The 21456-nt window shown below is 37.1% G+C and overlaps 5 protein-coding genes across 6 annotated transcripts; 3 read left to right on the forward strand and 2 right to left on the reverse strand.

The window, feature by feature from the left end:
* Positions 1 to 1980, reverse strand: LOC103837076 (nuclear nucleic acid-binding protein C1D). 2 transcript variants are annotated; one of them, XM_033278812.1, is made up of 6 exons: positions 1708 to 1980; positions 1558 to 1613; positions 1358 to 1412; positions 524 to 604; positions 222 to 431; positions 16 to 181 (listed from the first exon to the last, which is right to left on the reverse strand). In XM_033278812.1, exons 1-6 carry the CDS (start codon positions 1931 to 1933, stop codon positions 144 to 146), a joined length of 666 nt encoding a protein of 221 aa, XP_033134703.1. In that variant the 5' UTR covers positions 1934 to 1980; the 3' UTR covers positions 16 to 143. The 2 variants fall into 2 exon arrangements, with proteins under 2 accessions (XP_009111652.2, XP_033134703.1); XM_009113404.3 differs by having other exon boundaries at positions 1 to 431.
* Positions 1981 to 2754: 774 nt separating this feature from the next.
* LOC103837075 (protein RRC1) lies at positions 2755 to 8837 on the forward strand. Its single transcript, XM_033278808.1, has 17 exons — positions 2755 to 3007; positions 3085 to 3214; positions 3367 to 3412; positions 3833 to 3893; positions 3994 to 4128; positions 4246 to 4359; positions 4465 to 4630; positions 5165 to 5277; positions 5440 to 5514; positions 5847 to 6068; positions 6161 to 6219; positions 6316 to 6400; positions 6490 to 6627; positions 6851 to 7075; positions 7162 to 7868; positions 7978 to 8141; positions 8305 to 8837. Exons 1-17 carry the CDS (start codon positions 2933 to 2935, stop codon positions 8595 to 8597), a joined length of 2808 nt encoding a protein of 935 aa, XP_033134699.1. The 5' UTR covers positions 2755 to 2932; the 3' UTR covers positions 8598 to 8837.
* A 143-nt stretch (positions 8838 to 8980) lies between these two features.
* LOC103837074 (protein ENHANCED DISEASE RESISTANCE 2-like) lies at positions 8981 to 10393 on the forward strand. Its single transcript, XM_009113401.3, has one exon. It carries the CDS (start codon positions 9234 to 9236, stop codon positions 10089 to 10091), a length of 858 nt encoding a protein of 285 aa, XP_009111649.1. The 5' UTR covers positions 8981 to 9233; the 3' UTR covers positions 10092 to 10393.
* A 2730-nt stretch (positions 10394 to 13123) lies between these two features.
* LOC103837073 (zinc finger protein CONSTANS-LIKE 4) lies at positions 13124 to 14992 on the reverse strand. Its single transcript, XM_018655157.2, has 2 exons — positions 14229 to 14992; positions 13124 to 13699 (listed from the first exon to the last, which is right to left on the reverse strand). The coding sequence occupies exons 1-2, from the start codon at positions 14919 to 14921 to the stop codon at positions 13355 to 13357; spliced, it is 1038 nt and encodes a 345-aa protein (XP_018510673.1). The 5' UTR covers positions 14922 to 14992; the 3' UTR covers positions 13124 to 13354.
* A 4944-nt stretch (positions 14993 to 19936) lies between these two features.
* On the forward strand, positions 19937 to 21158 carry LOC103837072. Its single transcript, XM_009113398.3, has 2 exons — positions 19937 to 20511; positions 20587 to 21158. The coding sequence occupies exons 1-2, from the start codon at positions 20183 to 20185 to the stop codon at positions 20945 to 20947; spliced, it is 690 nt and encodes a 229-aa protein (XP_009111646.1). The 5' UTR covers positions 19937 to 20182; the 3' UTR covers positions 20948 to 21158.
* The last annotated feature ends 298 nt before the right edge of the window (positions 21159 to 21456 follow it).

Below are 21456 nucleotides of genomic sequence, written 5' to 3' on the forward strand. Positions count from 1 at the left end.
TTTGGCTCTTCTGAATATATACTAGACGAAAAGCTTCTTGATAACCATAATGGCAATGTACAACATACATCATCCCTAACTAATAGATCCCCCAAAAGAAAACACACCATCAAAGATGAGTTGAGAGAATAAGAAGAGGTTTATTACTTGGCCAAGAGGTTTATTTCAGCATCATCTGAACCATCAGCTGCTGCCATTAGAGGGTTCAGCATCATCTGAACCATCAGCTGCTGCCATTAGAGGGCCCTTCAAACCATCTTCATTGTCACCATTATTAAGCTCACGAGCTGCCTTTTCAAGAAACTCTTTTGCAGTTGACTGAACAGACTGTCTCTCATCTGATTGACATTTCCTCTTTTTAGCAGCTGTTTCTGAATAGGTCATACTTGATTTCTCTCCTATACTCAGGTCTCTGATGTTTTGCTTTTGAGCTGCATTCATTTACCAACGATTATTAGAGAAACATGGATATATAAATGAAAAGGGACAGGTAGGAGCAGAAACTGTATATAAAAAAGCTTACTAGATGTATGATCAGGCAGAGAGTGTTCGATGAAACGGGTTGCTGCCTGACGGTTTAAGACCGTAGTGGGACGCAACGGCTCTAAGATACAAACAGAGAAACGTATAAGAGATCACCTGGTGGATAAGACATTGAAAGGTAGCAATCTAGTCTCTAGCAAACCAAGATAACAAACCAGTCCACTCCCCCCAACTTCAGATCGTAGACAAGAACAAATAGATTCAAATCAAGAAAGGAAGTGGTTCTTGTCGTAAACAAAGTTGAAATATCAATCCATTTGAGGATACAAATTACACAAAGGAAAAAGCAAAAAGCGACAAACAGAGAATAGCAAACCAAGCAGTTTTTCTATACTAAAAAAAAAACTCAATACACTAAGGGTGTCCCAAAAGGAATGTAAAACTTTTTGATAGAAGCAATTGGAAGTTTAAGAAGATAGGTAGATAAAATAGTCAAGTGACGACGAGCTAATCCCAGGACAATGCATTAGGCGCGAGAGAAAGTATGATAAGCCTTCCAATGGAAACACCACTTGTATGATACATAATCTCAACAGTTAAAGGTCAGAGATGAAAGTCCAGAGGATTGCGTTTACCGAATGAGAAATTTGCTACACGAATGAAGCAGTTCTCCAAATAAAAGAGAAAGTTAGACAAGTTGTGTTGTCCACAAGACAAATAGACAAGACAATCACCAATTCAAATTGAAACAAATGGTTATCTAACAAAGAGAAACAAAAGTGTTGCAAACCCCAGATACTCAAAGCCCTCACTCAGTTCAACAATCTCACAAGTAACAATTTTTGGCATCTCAAACACTGAAATCAATCTTTACCTTTACTTCGATCCATACACAGATGAAGCTTCTCTCTGTACACGTTTAGCCTCTCCTGAAGAACAAAAAAAAAACAATACTACCATCAACAAAACAGCCAAAAAGATACCTTTTTTTAATTTGCATTTGTAAAGAGTCCACAAACACCAGTTAACTAAACCTAACAAGATCATATCCAAAGACACAAACTTTACACGTACAATTTCAGATTTCACACGATGATCATCGGGGTTCACACCAGTACACCTCAGCCTCACTGGAAACACAAACCCACTAAAAAATCATCTCAAAATGAACAAACTTTACGGATTAACAAGAAAGAAGAAGAAAGGAAGAGGGTTACAACTTACGAGTGAAGATCGTTGTGGTGGCTTCGGCGAGCAAGTACATAGTCTTAGCCCTCTGCAATGGCTGCATTTGGGAAAGAGCCTCTGGCTTAGCTAAAGACGTCATCATCTGCTCGAGCTGCGGTTTCAGTTCCTCGAGGTGGGATAGTGTTTGTTTCACAGCCTCCGTAGCTGACTCCGGTACAACTCCTGCGGCGGCGCTTCTACTTCCTCCTCCACCTCCTTCCATCTTGTTCTTGATCGACCGAGAATTGGAATTACACTCCGAGAGAATGACGTCAGCATTATCAAAGATGGTGTCAAACGTGGGCCGTTATAGGGCCGAAACACTTTTTTAAGGCCGTTGCGTTTTTTTTTGCTGTTCTTGGGCCTTGAGGATGAAAATGCTTTTAAAATAATTTTCGTTGAATTATTTCTATTAAATGTTGTAAAAACTGGATTTAAGTTATTATATTTCTTGTAACAGCATATAATTTTATTTTTAGTTATTATATAGTTTTTTCCAAGTATCCATTTTATTCAATCAGATTTTTATTGATAAGAATATCTTATATTATCATATTTAACTTATATAGAAATTAATACATATCATGTTCTTTTTTAACTAAAGAATCAATAGAAATTATGAAATCTAGATATTTAGTAATTTTGATGAGTCTACATAATTTTTAATGATGATTTATAAGCCGTGTTCGTTTCTAGCCGCGGCATCGATCAAAAATTAAACATGTTGTCACAACAACACACAACATCGATGACCGTAGCAGCAATTAACAACACACACCACCGATGACACAACGTAATTAACAACTAGTAGAAGAAACACTGAAATTTTTAGCGGTTTTTGCATCTCGTTTTTTGTGTCTCCGGAAATTCGTTGGCAGTTACTTTAGCTTCAGATTCTATTATTTTGATCATCGTCACGATGCTTTTTTTTCTTCCGCTCTCACTGCATCTAGCGGGTAAGAAACGAACACGGCTAGTGACTTGTTTGAAAGGATAATTACTTGTTGTAACATTCACTAAATAAAAAAATAAAAAACTCGAAATTATTTAAATGAAATAAAAGCGATTTATCCTAATTTTCTTAACCTTGGTATCGCTCGTCCTCCTGAGCTCACGTGCTGAGTTTCTCGTGGAGCCCTAGCTAGGTTCCCTGATCGTTCTCGATTCCCCCCCCCCCCCCCCCCCAAACCCTAGCTCCGATTCAGAATCCCTAATCTGAAAGATGAGCTCCTTCTCGATCACCCGTAAGAAAACGCCCTTCCAGAAACACAAGGAGGAAGAAGAAGCCAGGAAGAAGGTTCGTTAATCTCTCTTTCCGCAAGCAAATTCAGTTTCGATGATTGATTGATTAATCGATCCAATCTTAAAACGCAGAAAGCTGAGGATGAGACGGCGCGTCTCTATCAGGAGTTCGTGGAGTCGTTTCAAGGGGAGAGTGGGACCAAGACGTTTGTTCGAGGTGGCACTATTAACCCCGGCGACAAGCCTAAAGCTGATTCCGAAGGTAAAAAAAGGCTATAGCTTTAACTTGTTTGTTACATTGCCTTTTTGTGTGCTTTCTTTTTAGATGGTGTCAAAATGGTAGAACTTTGTTTATATTGAGAACATATTAATAAGAGTATGGACCTTTTTTTTCTATGCGTTCGCGGATGGCAGGTGAAAAGTCCAAAGATGGGGGTTCGGTTTCAAAGAAGGGGAGTAGGTAAAGTGGTTATCTGATTGCTTTTTGATTGATTGAATCAACCTTGCAATGCTAAGCATTTATAGCAAACCCATCATAAGCAGAAAGAGTTTGAACTTTCTGATGAGTGGTTGTTACAATGGTTGAGTAGAATACTATCTATCATGTGTTCATGTCATGCAAGTAGCTGAGATAAGAGTTGTGGGTCTTAGGAATAATGGTTGATTGAATCAACCTTGCAATGCCATCATATACAGAAAGAGTTTGAACTTTTTGATGGGTAAAAAAACTTTTGATGTGGTTGTTGCGATGCTTGGGTAGAATACCATCACGTTGTGGATCTTAGGAATAGTTTTATTGGGATTGCTTGATAAGAAGTTGAAGTTTTTGTGCGTGTTCTTGTGATATAGTATATTATTATCTTCCACGTAATCTGTGTAGGTATGTTCCCTCTTTTCTTCCTCCACCAATGGCATCTAAGGGTAAAGAAACAGAGAGGAAGGTCAGTAGCAAGACTATTTTCACTGTATTTCTTTTTAATCGGTTTGGTGCTTTGAAGCAGCATTGGGTTAGTTGTAATTTTGTTTTTCTCAACTTTGTAGAGGGAGGAGGAGAGACCTAAGGAGAGAGATAAGGGAAAGACTCGAAACATAGATAATTTCATGGAGGAGCTGAAACGTGAACAAGAAATGAGGGAAAGACGTAACCAGGATCGTGATCGTCAGGGCGATAGCTCGGTTAGTCATCATTGTTTTGTCCTCTTTTCATCTGTTTTCTGCTTTCAGGGTAACCCTGAACTGTTTTTTGGAGCGATATATTCTGCATTTTGTAATTAAAATTTATTCTATCTTCAGCCTACTAGCCGCTTTGACGAGCTTGATGATTTTGATCCCACTGGAAGGCTAGGATCGTTTGATGATGGTGACCCACAAACTACAAATTTGTATGTTGGGAATCTATCCCCAAAGGTATATTTATTCTTAAATGAATTTATGTACTGTATTCTCTCGCCAATATTTTATTGTGTGCGTCCTTGACTTATATTTTGAGATGTGGTCTTTATGCTCAAATAGGTTGATGAGAACTTTCTTTTGCGCACGTTTGGAAGATTTGGGCCCATAGCTAGTGTCAAGATTATGTGGCCAAGAACAGATGAGGAGAAGAGGCGACAAAGAAACTGTGGGTTTGTGTCCTTCATGCATAGAGCTGATGGACAAGCTGCAAAAGATGAAATGCAAGGTTAGCTAGCCTTTTTCTCTCTAGAACTATCTATTGTATCCTGGCCTAGAGATCAACTGCTAGGTAGGGGCAACATGTGTAATGTATGATAGAAAAGCTTAAAATGGATCATTGTACAAGAAAAGTTTCTAGGTTCTATGCTATTTAATATCATATTTTGACTACTTTAAGTCAAAAATATTTGATTGGTTTCGTAAGTGCAAATTCTACGTCATTATGTAACCAAAATTCAATAAAAGGCATGCATTGCCTTTCAGTTTTAGTCATTATTACTACCTAGCTTTTGTTGCCTTGGCTTTTCTTTCTTCATTGATGCAATTTCTTCCATCTCTTTGTTCTTCAGTATTACTGCTTTGTGTTGTTGTCTTTTCTTTCTTGATCGATACAACTTACCCACTGGTTAGTCAATGTTGGAAAATAATGGTCCTTCTGGCAATTTTTACTAGTCTATGGTCAACTGGTTTTGTATTACTGAACATCCTGATTGCATGTGACAATTTAAAGAAACTTATGAAGGAGATACTAATTTTACAGGGATCATCGTGTACGATTATGAATTGAAGATTGGTTGGGGTAAAGCGGTTTCTTTACCATCACAAGCATTACCCGCTCCACCACCTGGACATATGGCTATTCGTAGTAAGGAGGTCTGTGATGCATCATGTGCTATTCTTTGAGATACATTTCTTCTTTAATCATGTATAACCTATGAATGGGTTTGATTCCTGTTTGTTATTCGTATTTTTCCATACTGCCAGTTTTATATTTATTAATTGTCACTCTAATATTTCATATACTTTCATTGGCAGGGCTGCAACTTGATTTTTTCTGGTCAATCGGGTCCACCAATAATAACTTCTGTTCCAACTCAAAACTCTGAGCTGGTATGTAAACTTGATTCTACATGGCTTGAATTGGGCCTTTAAAAGTTTTATATGATATTCGAGGAGTGCTTGAATTACTTTTTATGGTCAAATATAACCTCTGTTTCTTAAAATGACTTAGAACATAGAACGAAAGAACTAGCTAGGGTTGAATTCTGATACATTCTCTACTCTCTCAAATCTCCAAAAGACCCCCAAATCGGTCCCCATATACTCGACATTTCTCAGTACTTGATGATTCTCTTATTTGTAGTGATACTGGTTCTTACCATCTACCTTTTTTAATAATCTTATTCCAAATGTACATCTCCTGCATGGAATTCCTTTCACAGGTTCTTACCCCCAATGTTCCGGATATCACTGTTGTTACTCCTGAGAACGAGCACCTCAGACATCTGATTGATACAATGGCTCTCTATGTTCTTGATGGTGAATGTGCGTTTGAACAAGCTATCATGGAGAGGGGCCGAGGGAATCCACTGTTTAGTTTCTTGTTTGAGCTTGGATCGAAAGAGCATACTTACTACGTCTGGAGACTCTATTCCTTTGCTCAGGTACATTTTAAATGCTTTATAGCTAAGTATATCTTAGATTCTCCTTGAGCTTTACATTGTCATAAGCTGATGGATGTGTTGGCATTGTTTAGGGTGATACACTTCAAAGGTGGAGAACAGAGCCGTATATCATGATAACTGGTAGTGGAAGGTATTAAAGCTTGCCAACCTTGAAACTGATTCTGGTGTTCGGTTCTGTTTACCTTTGCACTTCATTTGATTTAACAGTCCTTTGCTCTTATTGCAGATGGATACCACCACCGCTGCCTGTAAATAAGAGCCTCGAGCATGACAAAGAGTCAGCAAGCACATATGCAGCGGGAAGAAGCAGGGTAATCTTCTTGCAGTCTCACTTCTGATTTTTTTCTCATTTTTTGTTCTATACTATAGCGGGATACCTTAACACTGGTAAATTTTACAGCGTGCGGAAGTTGAGAGGCCTCTGACGGATCCTCAAAGGGATGACTTCGAGGACATGTTGCGTGCTCTAACTCTAGAAAGGAGCCAAATAAAAGAAGCTATGGGATTCGCTTTAGATAATGCAGATGCAGCTGGAGAGGTATTATTTGTTCTGAATTCTATTGTTATATTTAGATTTACAGACATCATTTGCTTCATAGATATCCTTCAGAAGCTTCAGATATGTTATAATCCCTTAATTTGGCATTATACATCTAAAAATGCATTATACACATTCGAGACATCTCATAGAATCTGTGAGCATAATTATCGTTAGTAAATAGAGATATTCAGACGTCATTTCCTGTTTATTTATTCCACAGGTTGTTGAAGTGCTGACGGAGTCCCTGACACTAAAAGAGACATCAATTCCAACTAAAGTTGCTAGACTCATGCTTGTGTCTGATATTCTTCATAATAGCAGCGCACCTGTTAAAAATGCATCTGCATACCGAACCAAGTTCGAAGCAACACTTCCCGATATAATGGAAAGCTTCAATGATCTTTACCGGAGCATAACTGGAAGAATTACTGCTGAGGCTCTAAAAGTACTGTCAGAAAGAAAATTAATCTTTTATGATTTTTCTTAGCCTTATGATTTTCTCTGTTTTAAACTCATTCGAACCCTTTGCAGGAACGGGTTCTCAAAGTTCTGCAAGTATGGGCGGATTGGTTTCTCTTTTCAGATGCGTACATATCTGGACTACGTACAACATTTCTTCGTTCGGGAATCTCTGGTGTTACCTCATTTCATTCTATCTGCGGTGATGCACCAGAGATAGAGAAGAAAGGTTACAACGATATGAGCGATATTGGTTATCCAGATAGTGCACTGGCAATAGGCAAAGAGGGTGCAAGGCAAGAGCTGATGGATTTACCAATTTCTGAGCTTGAAAGACGCTGCCGACACAATGGACTGTCTCTTGTAGGGGGTAGAGTAGTGATGGTTGCTCGGCTACTGAGCCTTGAAGACACAGAGAAACAACGTGGATATGAAGTAGTGGATGAAATTTCAAAGTATCCGCAGCAAGACCATTCAACTTGGGAAGAAGTTAGGAATGTGACTGAGGTTGAAATGAAAGAGCCTATGAATCTAGCCACGACAATACCAATCCCTCAGCCTGAGCTGAAAGCCTTTGTGGGAACGGAGAAGAGTGACCTCCTATTGACAGCTTCAAAATGGGCTAAAGAGGATGACGAAGCTGACGACGAACAAAATAAGAGCTATTCTCCGGGAAGCGACAATACTGGTGGGATAACTTTTAAGGCCGATGACGAGGATCTCAAGAGTAACGATCGTGTTCGTGCCCAACCTGACAATGGAATGGACGAGGAACAAAGGTTTTATCGCTTCCATCTACTTGAATTAGGAAACGAAACCAATTTGCATTATTGCTTCGAAACTCTATAGGCTGCTCTCTTACTCTGTTTCTTTTTTTTTGTAATGCAGACAAAAGCGGAGACGCATAGAGGTTGCTTTGATAGAGTATCGTGAAACTCTGGAGGAACAGGGGATGAAAAACTCCGAGGAGATAGAGAAAAAAGTTGAAATCAAACGAAAGAGGCTTGAAGTTGATTATGGCTTATCAGGATCTAACGAGGGCAGCAAAAATCGTAAGTTATACTTTACACCTGATAGTTACTCTTCCTTTGTTTTGAGAATTTTAATTGTTCAATGTTCTTTTGATGCAACAATGGGGGAAACTTGTGCCCCTTTCTGCAAATTCTTCAGCTCATTTTCGTTCCTCATGCAAATTTCAACACTTTTTAACTGCAGAGAAATCAACTGTAGAGCGGAAGGAGAGGCCTACTGAAGATTCTCGGGAATCGTCTAAAAAGCGACAGCGTGGGGAAAGCCAGAGCCAAAGTCCTCCACGGAAATCATCAACAAGGGAGAGAGATCATGACTTGGACCGAGACAGGGACAGGGGGAGACTCAGAGACAGAGATAGGCAACATGATTTGAGCAGGGATCGAGACCGACGTGAAAAGAGTTTAAGCCACGAGCGAGACGATCATGATAAAAGCAGAGAGAGAGACAGGGAGTGGCGCAGACGAGGCACGAGATGATGATTGTTCCTTCAGCCGCATGGTTTGTTCTCTGCATGAAGCACTGTTCCTATGATAAAATTTCGAATTTTCAACCCTTTTGTATTTCTGAACCCAGAAGATATGTAGAACTCATTCTCAGACACAGCTTGTAATTGTGTGCTCCATCCCCAGTTTCTAAGATTTTTCACTCATTGTTTCTTCTGCAGATATAAATATTTTGGAAACACATTTATTTTCAACAGGTTAAATTAGTTGCTTCTTCCAAGCATCGCAACCATTTCTGTAACACTACTCCCTCTATTTTTATTTTCAAATTAGATAATGTTTTAACTTTCAAGTTTCAATGTAAAATTTGTTAAAATTGTATGTAACTATATGTTTTTTTGCATTATACAGTTTGGTTTATTGTTGATTAAATTACAATTACATAAATAATAATGAATTTATGTTTAAAAAACTTACCAAAAATGTTTTGAATTAGTGCGCATCAACCCAAAACACGTTAGCTAATAAAAAATGGAGAAAGTAGTAATAAATTTCAAGTAACATGTAATATCGAGAGACCATTGGCCCATTTGAGCAGCCAACCAGAGAAAAGTAAACCGAGAGAGAAGAAGAGCGACTGATAAAATCACACACTGACACACACACATCATGAACCAAACCGAAAGCTCTGCCAACGAGAATAATCCCAAACCGTCCATAACCGGAGAAACATCCGCCGTACCGGAATGGATAACCGAGACTATCAACGGTGGATCGCTCCGCCACGTCGATCTCCATACAGGAATCAACGGCTGGGCTTCACCTCCAGGCGACGTCTTCTCTCTCCGCTCCACCAACTACTTCACAAACAAACAGAAATCTCCCGGCGGAGACTACCTCCTCTCTCCCGCCGGCGTTGACTGGCTCAAATCCACCACGAAACTCGACAACCTCCTCGCTCGTCCCGACAACCGCGTAGCTCACTCCCTCAGACAAGCCCAAGCTCGCGGCCAATCACAAAACAGCTTCATCTTCGCCGTGAACTTCCAAGTTTCAGGCAAAGAACACTACAACTTGGTGTTCTACTTCGCAACAGAAGAACCAATCCCCTCAGACTCTGTCCTGAAACGGTTCATCGACGGAGACGATACGTTCCGTAACCAGAGACTCAAGCTAGTTAGCCAGATCGTGAAAGGGCCATGGATAGTTAAAGCGGCGGCAGGGCAGTTCGGGGCGTTCCTTGTCGGAAAGACAGTTTCGTGTACTTACCATAGAGGACCAAACTACTTCGAGATCGATGTCGATACAGGTAGCTGGGCGATCTTGTCGGCGTTTGTCCGGCTGCTTTTGGGGTACGCCAGGAGCTTTACGGTCGACGTTGGCTTGGTTATCGAGGCGCAAACGGAGGATGAGCTGCCGGAGAGACTGATCGGAGCTGTTAGAATGTGTCATGTGGAGCTGGCGTCGGCATTTGTGGTCCAGCCGCTGGCATCGGAGCCGTGCTTAATGATGGGTTCGGCGGAGTAGGTACCAGATCCGATCTGGACAAAAATATTTCATCAGTCTCGAGATTGTTTAATGGCTTCATCTCCTCTGTTTCTCAAAAATAATTTTTAATTTTTTTCACATATATCAAAGTAATAATTAATGTTCAACTATAGATGCATAAATATTTAAGTCTCAACAATTTTTTATAACTTTCAAACAATAACAAGTTAGAAACTGTTATTACTGTCATATATATTTATTTTTTGTTATTTAAAGTTTGTTATTATTCAGTAATAAAATGTACATAGAAAACTTTCAAAAACTTGTTTTTTAGGAAACAATTCGTAACTTAAAACCAATTGGCAGTAAATATATTGATTCTAATTATTTATATACTCCCTCTGTTTCAAAATACATAAAGTTTTAGGATTGTGCACAATTATTAAGAAACTTGTTTTTTATCTTAAAAATATTATTAAAATATAAATTAAAAGTTATTCAACCAATCATTAAACATACTATAAAATATCATTGGTTACACAATTTTTGATAAAGCTAAAAGTGCATTGATATATGAAAACATCATCTATTTTGAAACATCAAAAACTCCATAAAACATCATCTATTTTGAAATGGATGGAGTATTATTTAATTTTTTTTTGAATTTTTAATGTGGATAATAGATCCCTAATACCCTTTTGAGATGATGACTTCTATCGACCAGAAATTTCGGAACTTTATGACATTAATATTCGGTCAAGCAAGTTTATGGTAGTAATTAGATTGGTCCTAATCGTTTATATATTGCTCAAAGTAACTTTGAATTTAAGATGTGGGAGGTATGAGTACATCCCCTAATAAAGTTTATACAAGCGGAATAAACTCATGTGCTCATTTTTATTTTATTATTGGTTTTAGAATATACTCTCCTGTTTCATTGGAAGAAGAAAGTGTAGGACTAGACTTTAGTATTGGTGAAGATATTGAGCGTTATTAAGGTATACAATGATCTTCAATTCTTCATCATTGTGGTTCTTAGCCTTTTCTGGTGACAAAAATTTTCATACATTTTTATCCAGTGAGCTCTCCTAGATATGAACTGACCAGCCACAATGTTCATATTATATAACTGCAGCCAGAATGGAAAGTTTAGCTAGGATCATATAGGGAAGACCGTTTTGAGACTAGGATCGACGGTATCGTAGGAGAAATCGTTGGTCTATTTGGAGTCTTTGATGGTAATATAAACAACTTATACGTTAGGCTTGCCCTTAAGAAAGACCAAATCTGAATCATCTTTCTTATTGTGTTGCTGCGGGGCCATAGTGGAGCTAGAGCAGCTGAGTATGTGAAGCGTCATCTTTTCAGCAATCTTTTGATGCATCCTAAGTTCATATCTGACACCAATTTGCTATAGGTTTACTTCCCTGTCAAGGTTCTTTTGGCTTCAAACATATCATTGTTGATTTAAGAATGTGCATTATATTGGCTTTGTTTTCTTTTTCCAGCTGATGCATAATACAGACTGTGAACTTCTCAAGTCAGAAAATAGTCACACTAGAGACCCTGATTCAACGGCGTCTACAGCTATTCTTGTTGGAGATTCCAGAGCTGTTATATATAGAAGTGGAAATGGCAATGTTATTGAGGATTTATGATATCTCATGAAGCTATTCACTTTTTCTCGCGAATATTCTCTCGGTTTCAAATAATATGTTGTTTAAAAGAAAATATACGCAGATTAAAAAAATAGTTAATGTTCGGTTTTACCTTTATTTAACTAATGAAACTTCATGTAATTTTTTTAAGTTTAATTACGAACAGTACAAATAGGGGAAAATCGCATAAAAAACCTTGAAAGTGTCACTTACTAGCACTTTAAACCTTGAAGTTTTTTCGCTAGCACTTTTAACCTTCAAAGTGACATTTTTATCATAAAAAACCTCCAAACAAGAAAAATGACCGGTTGAACAGGTTAAAAACAGTTTTTTTTTTCAAAAAATAATTATTTAGTGAATAAAATAAACAAAAAATTAATAAAAATCGAAAAATTTAACAAAAAACTCACAAATTAAAAAATGAGAAAAATAAATAAATATTTAAAAATTAAATAAAAAATAACAAAAAATTCAAAAAATAAATAAGATCAAATTAAAATGAAGAAAAATAAAAAAAAATCATAAATTTAAAAAAAAAAGTGAAATTTTTTGAAACTGTTTTTTAAATTTTTATTTTAAATTTTTTAGTATTTATTTTTTATTTTATATAATTTTAAACCCTAATTCCAAAACCTCACCCCTTAACTCTAAACCCTAAAGTTTGGATTAATTAACGCAAGGGGTATAAGTGTATATTTACCTCTTTAATGAAACTTGTTTTTGTGACTTTGAGCTTTGAAAACTAGTTTGAGAACAAAAACTTAGTTTGGTGTTATCTTAGTCTTTTTTTTTTTATCAACACATATCTCCAATGATAATTTCCAACATTATATTTGAAAATGAAAAAAAAAACTTTTTGAATTTTCAATTTTTTGAAATTTATTATTATTTTTTATGTATTTTAATTTGATCTTATTTATTTTTTAATTTTTAGTTATTTTTATTTAATTTTCTAAATCTTTATTTATTTTTCTCACTTTTTTTAATTTATGAGTTTTTTGTTAAATTTTTCGATTTTATTATTATTTTTGTTTATTTATTAATTAGATAATTATTTTTTGAAAAAAAACATGTTTTTAACCTGTTCAGTAGGTCATTTTTCTTCTTTGGAGGTTTTTTATGATAAAAATGTCACTTTGAAGGTTAAAAGTGTTAGTGAAAAAACTTCAAGGTTTAAAGTGCTAGTAAGTGACACTTTCAAGGTTTTTTATGCGATTTTCCCGTACAAATAGTCTGTTGCAGTGGTGAAAAAAGAGGTTGAATAAAGAGAGGAAGTGCAGACAATATTACATGTGTAGTTGTTTGTTTTCTGGAGATCAAGACTGCTAACATCAAAGCTTCTACAATGTACTAAAGTTACATGTTGCATTTGGTGTTTATCTCTACATACATGTAAGATTTGCAATTCTACAATGCTCAAAATACAAAACAATACATAAGCAAAAACTTGTTCAAAATCACATGATATATACAATACAAGTTACATATAAACACATCCACTCTCTTCTCCTCCTCTCTCCCTCCCATAACAAGTACTAAGAACTCAACAACAAAAACAAACAACTCTTAAGAAAAAAAAGTTTGTTAAAACCTTCTTACTAAAACAACACCAAACACCATTTTAGATTCTCTCTCTCGCAATCTCTAAAATGTAGGTACAAGTCCAAACCCGCTAAACATACCGCCATGACCAACAACGTCATTGCTCTCATTCGTATCCGTCCTCTTAGCAAACCGTCCCTTGATCCTTGGCCTCATCTCCGCATATGCTTTCCTCGAAGCATACCTTATTGTCTTCTCAAACTTCCTGTTCTTCCTCTTCTCTCTGTACCTCATCACTCTCGCCTCTCTCTCCGCTGACGTTAGTGGAACAGCTCGCTGAGTTACAGGATCGGTTCCACTGGTTGCAGGACCACCGAAAGGGTACGAAACGTCGGCCACAGAGCCGCCATCTGGCACCACTCCCACTTCCAACGACGATGATGATACCTGTAGTAACAAAGGGTTTATTTAGATATTTTATTGGTTTACTTAAATTAGGTTTACACATGTTGCTTGCTTACAACGCTAAATATGATCACCTAATCATTAGTACTAATTAAAATTATAATTAACATGAAAGATCTAAACATTATGTATGTTTTAAAATTTTCAGTCATATTAATATTAAGAAAATATTAAATTTTGATTATCTATATATTGTTTTTTTGTAATTAATTATTCTCAATTTCTCATTAAAATTTAACCAATAGAGTTTTAATAAACACAATTATATTTTCTTAAATTTACAATTTATCATCAATTGATACATTGAAAATGTAAAAGAGAATATTTTTTGAAACAAACGTAGACTTTTTCTTAGTGGAAAGGAGTATTTGATTAAATAATAGTATGATCTAAGATTGGATAAACAATTGGTTCTTTTTGAGTTCGTTGAGTTGCTTTTCCGACATAATCAGTTAAACTAATCAGTACTGACAAGAGAACATGTAAGAAGTTCGGACAAAAGGTAGCTTACACTGTGGCTGATGCAGTTGTGTCCGTACGTAATAACGCCTTTGGATCCTCCGGTGAAATCTAAGTCGTAGCAGTTCTCGTTCACCGTCGGGACTCCAACCCTCCGAGTCTCCACCGGAACCACACCGTCGGTGCCGGAGCTGTTCGGCTCCTGAGACTCCAGCTTCGGATCAACAGTCCCGTAATCCAGATCCAGATCCGGGAACATGAACCCTTGACCCGTGTTCATCTCCGGGCTATCTCCCGGTACCGCCGGCGCCGTCGTCTTCGGATTCGGAAGCAGCCACGACGCCGCCTCCTCCTCCTCCTCCTCACGGCTTACATTTCCGTCTAGATCGGTGAAGTAACAGTCGTTGAGGAAGTTGACGGCTGTGTGCTTGCCGGAGCCGTCGGTGCCGGAGACGGAATCGTAGAAAGGCGTGACGGGGACTCGCTCGTGACGGCGAGCCAAAGGGTTAGCGGAGTGGATGTCTCGGTCGCACGTGACGCAGAGAGCAGCCGCGTCCGCCTTGCACGTGACGTGAGCTGGCGCTTGCTCGCACACTTCGCACATCCACACGCGGGCGTGTCTCGACGCAAGCTTGTTCGCCGCGTGGACCTTCGAGTCGCAGCTGAGACACAGAAACGCCGCGTCTGGACGGCAGTACAACGCCGCGGTCGCTGATTTGCACGAGTCGCAGAGCTTTGACGCCATCTCTCTCTTCTCTTCTCTCTCTATACTTCTCTCTCTGTATTTGTTACTCTCTCTTTGTGGTTGGTGTTGCTATGTCTTCACATGAGCTTGTCCATGAGTCTATCCAAGTGGGCTCCATGAGTATCTATTAAGACCAAATGAGAACTGAACACGTGGCCAAATCTTAGCCAAACAACATAATAATACATAGAAAGGATTTGTTCAGAAAAAAAAAAAACATAGAAAGGAAAAAAATACTTGGCAAGGAAGTTCTGACAATGCGCAAAATGAGGTATTTGTAATCATGCGTTATCGTTTATCTACTTGTAATCATAGTTCGGCACTGTCGACATTTGGCAACAGTTGTATTTTATTGCATATATTGCGTAGCAATTTTGTCAAAGAGTTGTGAACTTTCATACAAAATGGTCACTTTGCTACTAAAATTAAATGAAAAAGAGTTTTGTTGAATAATTGTGAATAAAGCATGGGTTGATGCTTTCCACTTCAAGTCGTAGGACCACCACGAGAAGCAGCCATAAATGGAGACGATACCGTGACCAACGGGTAGATAAAGTAAAATTGGCCGGTGGGTAGGTCGATCGGTCGCTAATGGGCTTACTTTGGTGTGTCTATAATTGGGCCAAATTAATTTAGTTAATAGAATCGCTTATTACCCCGTTATGGCCCAATAAATAAATCTTTAGCACAAAAAAGAAGTCACAAAACCATCAATAAACTCAACGCTTTCATAGAATCATATTTATATTCCCTCAGCAAATAAAACCAACGCACCTTGGTCTAATGCAGTTGATACTAGATGGGGCTATGCGTAGCTGCGATGGAAACTCGTGGGGCAAGTCACTCTACAAATGCTTTTCTGGTGGATAATTGCAAGAGCATCTATTTTGCCGGCCATGAGTCCACCGCAGTATGTGTCTTGGTGCCTTATGCTCCTCGCTCTCTATCCTACTTGGCAGATTCTATTGGAATTATATATAGATTAAAGGACAGCTTTAATCTCAAAAGAGAGTATAAATATATAAGCTTTCACATCGAAAATTTTGATTGAACAACCATAATATATAAGTGACATAGACTAAATCATTAAATGTCAATTGGTTTTGAGTTCAAAGTTCACGAATCTTGATCAAATTCGGGATGAGATATTGAGTTCTTCTTGCAAGAGTGGCATTGCCGACCCATAATCAATTTCCAACCTCTCGACGGTAAACTTTTTATATTTTTTTTTACAAAAATGTATATATCATTCCACTTGTTTCTATTTAACTTTGAGATTAAAAACCCCCTTAAACGTGATATTTCATTTTCTGAATCTGTTACCGGAATGTTTTACATAGAGAACAGGTTGGGACATAGAATAGAGTACAAGAAAATACTTAAATCATAGATATATAAGAAGTTAGTGTTGAAAACACGTAGGGGTACACTGCCTTTACTAGTTACCATTAGCACTTCCTCTTCTTACTCTCAATCTCATCCACCTTGATTCTAGTTTATATAACTTTCTTGAATTTGTAGACTAATAGTACGTACGGATCAAATGACCTCACCTTTTATAAACGTACAACATAATCAAACTGCTACAAGTGACAAGGCCACTACTATAGGAGAACTCATTGGAACCTCCTCATCATATGGCTTGAAACACAAAGGCCACAATTCCTTTTCCCTAATTTATATTTCTTCTAACTTCTTGTATTGGTGTAAATATTATTATTTGGTTTAATGGGTTTGAGAACTATAGTTTGCTTGATAACAAATGATACAAAATATAACCACAGTATGCTAAAAATGAAAAGACAATGTTGTTTTAGTTTTGATCTATAATTTCATCTGGTCATTACATAGGTTTGAATTCTCAATCAAACTGATTTGCAAATCTTCAAATCCTTCATTTTTTTTTCCAACTGGATGATTTTGATTGATAAAACGGGCCAAGCCCAGTACAAAAGCTCACAGTACAGCCCAACAAACCAAACGGGCACTCCAATCTCCAAATGGGCCAAGACTAACGGCCCAAAACGAGAAACCCTAGAAACCTAAAGACAGTAGAGTCGGCCGCCTCACAGATCCGATTTTAAAGCTTGGACACGTGTTGCCATCCTCACCGTCGAGGGTACACGTGTCACGAGGCCAACGCGTCACCACCGCTTCCTATCACCTCCGGCGACCCAACCATCGGATCCACCGGCCAAACCCGGAACTCCATCGCTCCGTCACTCTTCACCTCGAACCATCTTTAAGGATCTTGAACCGGAGAGAATCAATCGCCGTGGCGAGATCTCATCCATCACCGTTAAACAACTCCACCCAAAGATAAATCCGCGCATGCAACAACCCCCTTTCCGTCGGAGTACTTCACTCTTCTCCGACAAACACTCAAACAACCAAAACAAGAGACAAAACCAGAAAGAAGGGAACAAACGATATAAACCTAAACCCTAAAGACTAGGGGACGAAGCCGGCGACACAAGGCTGTGGAAGCCTTCACCTCCCGGAAGCTAAAGCTGATGATGCCGGAACTGAAGAAGCTTCCCCGCCGCGGAGACAAAAGACCGGCGGCGACGGATCTGTGAGAGCCTCCGCCTCCCGGATATGTTACTCGAAACACTACGATTTTTATCTGAAAAAAATAAGCGCTCCGGCGGCGGCACGGACGCTCACGCGCCGGCCGACTGCCGAGCCCCTTCTCAGTTTTACTTTCTCTCTCTTCTCTCTCTTTTGTTCCAGGAGTTATTAAAATTTTATCTTCAAATCCTTCATAAAAAAAAAGAAGTTGTTCCATATAATTAATGGATTAAAAGTTACTAGTATATAGGTGTGTGTGTGTGTGTGACTGTGTGTGTGTGTGGAAAATGCCAAGAAACTTGTGTCTGAATGATTGGAATTGTTTAAACCATGAGATTGTGGGTGGAAGCATGATAATTAACCTTTCTATAAAGTTTAGCCAACCAAACAATACATCTTCTCTTTTTCTAGTTAATAATCAACAAGAAAAAAAAAATTGATTCCCCGAATTAAAATTTTAAGAAAATACAAAGAAATGATAATGAGAAAAGGATAGAGGTGGACATCTCAGGCCTCAGGGTGATTCTCGGCCACCCAGAATAGCAATTTTTTATTTTTTTTTGCTTAAAGAGAAGAGCAAAGTTAAGAGTAAGAAAAAAAAAAAAAGATTAGATGCTATTTTCTAGACCTCAGCCTCATTCATTGGTCCCTTATGCTTTGACCTTTACTTATGACTTTTAATAGGGGTGGGCGTTCGGGTACCCGTTCGGGTTCGGATCGGGTATTTCGGATTTTCGGGTATTTCGGTATAGAGGTCTAGAATCCGTTCGGGTATTTCTGTACTTCGGGTCGGGTTCGGGTATTTTTAGTTCGGATTCGGTTAATTCGGATCGGGTTCGGATATTTAGATTTTGAAAAAAAAATTAAAATTTTCATTTCTCAAGTTTGTTGTATTTAAAAATATAACTTTTAGTTAACTAATTTTCTATTTTTAATAGATTGAATGGTTAATAGATTTGGACATAACATTTTAAAACTAAAAAGGCATTAATTTAGTTTTTTTTTTTATGTAAGTTTTTGTTAATTTTTGAAATAAAAAACTTGACATGCATTTTAAGTGATTAACAAATCATTTTTTCCGTAATTGTATGTATATCATATGAACTTAAAGTATGTGTAGTATCAATATAAATATTTTATATAAAATGAGAGATATAAACTAGAAATATATGGTTAATTATACATATGTTCGGTTATCTTCGGATATCCATTCGGGTTCGGGTATTATCCGTTCGGGTTCGGGTATCCAATCTTTCATTATTCAATACCCGTTCGGGTATTTTGCTACTTCGGTTCGGATTTCGGTTCGGGTTTTTCGGATCGGGTTTGGGTGCCACTTCGGATATCGGGTAAAGTGCCCACCCCTAACTTTTAATATAAACCACGTTTTTTCTTCTAAATAACATTTTAATTTATTTGTATTTGTTAAGCACCTTACTGCTAAGTGCATGTAGGTGTAAATTAAACCCAATACTATTTTCAAATATCCTTTTCGTTTAATTCTTCCATCAAAATTTTGTTCATAACGATTTTTTTAGTTTTCTATATTTATTTGAATTCAGAGTTAAGAAATTAATGTGTCATTGTTAAAGATAAAAATATTCATTGCCGTAAAGAAAACTGTAATGTATAAATTCCACAAGAATATATAAAACATATCACTACCATTTATCCCCTGTTCAGTTTGACATCTAACTGTATTTCTTTGTTATGTATCTCCATTGTGTATTATTTTTGGTACTACTTTATAAAACTAACATAATTTTATTGCAAGTTTGACAGAGCACACTAATACAATCCATTGAACTATGGATATTGATCAATTTGACGATTACTTAATCATCTATCTATTGAAGTTTTACAAAATGAAATATCTTTTGTTTTATATTTAAAAAATAGAGGATAAAGTTAAGATTATTCAAGGATGGCAAAGAATTGGTGATGCCTCATATTGCCATGATACCATAAATAGACCTAAAACTTGTGTAGGGTCAGCACTTAAGTATATATCTAGACATTAATAAAAGATTCTAAATATTTTGATGTAAGGGAGAACATTTTATTTGAACTAAGAAAATGGCAAAGTAAGATTCATAAATATCGATATATAATATAGAAATTGCAACACAAATTTCATTTTAACCCAAAAACGTTACAATTACAAAACTTTACTTTGTATTTTGCATGATGATCACCCATTGGTTTTGATATGGTTATGTATAGTATGCAACACAGTTTCAAATATTGTAAAGGAATATTCCTTCCCTTTATCTTAGTTGAGTTGTGAACAACTCAGAACATTATAAATTTTCCAATTAATTTAATTGTGAATAAACTTTTAAATATTTCAAAATACTAAAAATACAGAGAGATCAGAACCAAGGACTGTAAAACAACATTAGTTTAAAGTTGTTTGTGTCCGAAATCACGCATACGCATATTTCGAGTTACCATCCTTATCGTCTTCCATTAATTATTTCTTTTTTAGCTAAAATAAAAAACCTTATCCTCTCTCTCTCTCTCTCTTCTCTGCCATTGCTATTCTTACGATTCTCTGAGTCTGCGATTTGAGGATCCGACCAAAAAGTCGATGAGACTGAAACAAAACCAAGAAGCAAAAGCAACGTGATTTCCTACCAAACCGGTAAGAAAGTTTCTTGATTTTTTTTGTGATCTGGAGAGATACGGCGATGGAGGTGATGGCGGGAGGACCAACGTTCTCAATCGAAGACTCGGAATACGGAAGCGATCTGTCGGCAACGATGAGAGACAAAGCTTCCTCCTCCTCTTCCTCTTTTGATACGGTGAACGACGACGGAGGCGGTTTGAGTCGTGTCGGAAGCGGAATCTGGTCGGGACAGACGGTGGATTACTCGTCGGAAAGTTCATCGATCGGAACTCCGGGAGACAGCGAGGAGGAAGAGGAAGAAGAAAGCGAAGACGACGACGATTCATCTAAAGAAATAGGGCTTCGAGGATTGGCTTCAATGAGCTCTCTCGAAGATTCCCTCCCCAACAAGTAAAGTTTTTAACTTTTTCCTTAAGGTAACTTGCTGAACAAGATTAATTAATTAGGGTTGTTGATTTGTTTTAGAAGAGGGTTATCGAATCACTACAAAGGGAAATCAAAATCGTTTGGGAATTTAGGAGAGATCGGGAGTGTGAAAGAAGTACCGAAGCAAGAGAATCCGTTGAACAAAAGAAGAAGGTTACAGATCTGCAACAAGTTGGCAAGAAGATCGTTCTACTCATGGCAAAACCCTAAATCTATGCCTCTTTTGCCTGTAAACGAAGATGAAGATGATGATGATGATGATGAAGAGGAAGGAGACGATGAAGAGCGAGGAGGAACAAGAGGAGTTGTTATTGCAAGGAACTCATCGTTCAAGAACAGAGCATTCAAGTCTAGGAGTTGTTTTGCTTTATCAGATCTGCAGGAAGAAGAAGATGAGTGATTTAATCAATAATGCAAATCATGATTTTTCTTTGTTCATAGTTTTTTTTTCCTCTATCGAAAATATAATTTTAATTTCATCGAATTAATGTTTTTTTTTTTGAAAAAGAAGATATCGGGGAATTAATTATTACTAGTATTACCGTCCGTGCATACGCACGGATCAATTTTCTGTATTTAAAGTTATTTGATTATGTTATAATTTTCAATCATAATTAAATTATTTTATGTCAAATATTTTATATATGAACTGTGGTGTATTCATATTAAATCAAATAGATTGAAAGGGGGAGGGGTTAAACAATAATTTTGATATTATTTTTAAAATGGTTACATGTTTGCAATAGTTTCCAAAACTATTGAGATAAATATTGAATTTTAAGATTAAAATTTTGATTTTTTACAATTAAAATTTTGATTTTAATCTTACTTATTTTGATTTTTAATCTGTTTTAATATTAAAATTTACAAATTTAGTTTGTGTGTGTAAAAAAAAATTTTGTTCTTAAA

Source organism: Brassica rapa, chromosome A09 (assembly GCF_000309985.2).
Source record: "Brassica rapa cultivar Chiifu-401-42 chromosome A09, CAAS_Brap_v3.01, whole genome shotgun sequence".
NCBI lineage: Eukaryota > Viridiplantae > Streptophyta > Magnoliopsida > Brassicales > Brassicaceae > Brassica > Brassica rapa.

Excerpts from the sequence above, each read along its gene's own strand:
- LOC103837072 (XM_009113398.3), top strand. The coding sequence starts at position 20,183 with ATGGAGGTGATGGCGGGAGGACCAACGTTCTCAATCGAAGACTCGGAA. Across the intron at positions 20,512-20,586 it reads GAAGATTCCCTCCCCAACAA|AAGAGGGTTATCGAATCACT; the intron begins GTAAAGTTTTTA and ends GATTTGTTTTAG.
- LOC103837076 (XM_009113404.3), bottom strand. The coding sequence starts at position 1,933 with ATGGAAGGAGGTGGAGGAGGAAGTAGAAGCGCCGCCGCAGGAGTTGTA. Across the intron at positions 1,614-1,707 it reads CACCACAACGATCTTCACTC|TGAGGCTGAGGTGTACTGGT; the intron begins GTAAGTTGTAAC and ends TTGTGTTTCCAG. Across the intron at positions 1,413-1,557 it reads ATCGTGTGAAATCTGAAATT|GAGAGGCTAAACGTGTACAG; the intron begins GTACGTGTAAAG and ends TTTGTTCTTCAG.
- LOC103837073 (XM_018655157.2), bottom strand. The coding sequence starts at position 14,921 with ATGGCGTCAAAGCTCTGCGACTCGTGCAAATCAGCGACCGCGGCGTTG. Across the intron at positions 13,700-14,228 it reads ACAACTGCATCAGCCACAGT|GTATCATCATCGTCGTTGGA; the intron begins GTAAGCTACCTT and ends TTGTTACTACAG.
- LOC103837074 (XM_009113401.3), top strand. The coding sequence starts at position 9,234 with ATGAACCAAACCGAAAGCTCTGCCAACGAGAATAATCCCAAACCGTCC.
- LOC103837075 (XM_033278808.1), top strand. The coding sequence starts at position 2,933 with ATGAGCTCCTTCTCGATCACCCGTAAGAAAACGCCCTTCCAGAAACAC. Across the intron at positions 6,628-6,850 it reads ATGCAGATGCAGCTGGAGAG|GTTGTTGAAGTGCTGACGGA; the intron begins GTATTATTTGTT and ends TTTATTCCACAG. Across the intron at positions 8,142-8,304 it reads TAACGAGGGCAGCAAAAATC|AGAAATCAACTGTAGAGCGG; the intron begins GTAAGTTATACT and ends TTTTAACTGCAG.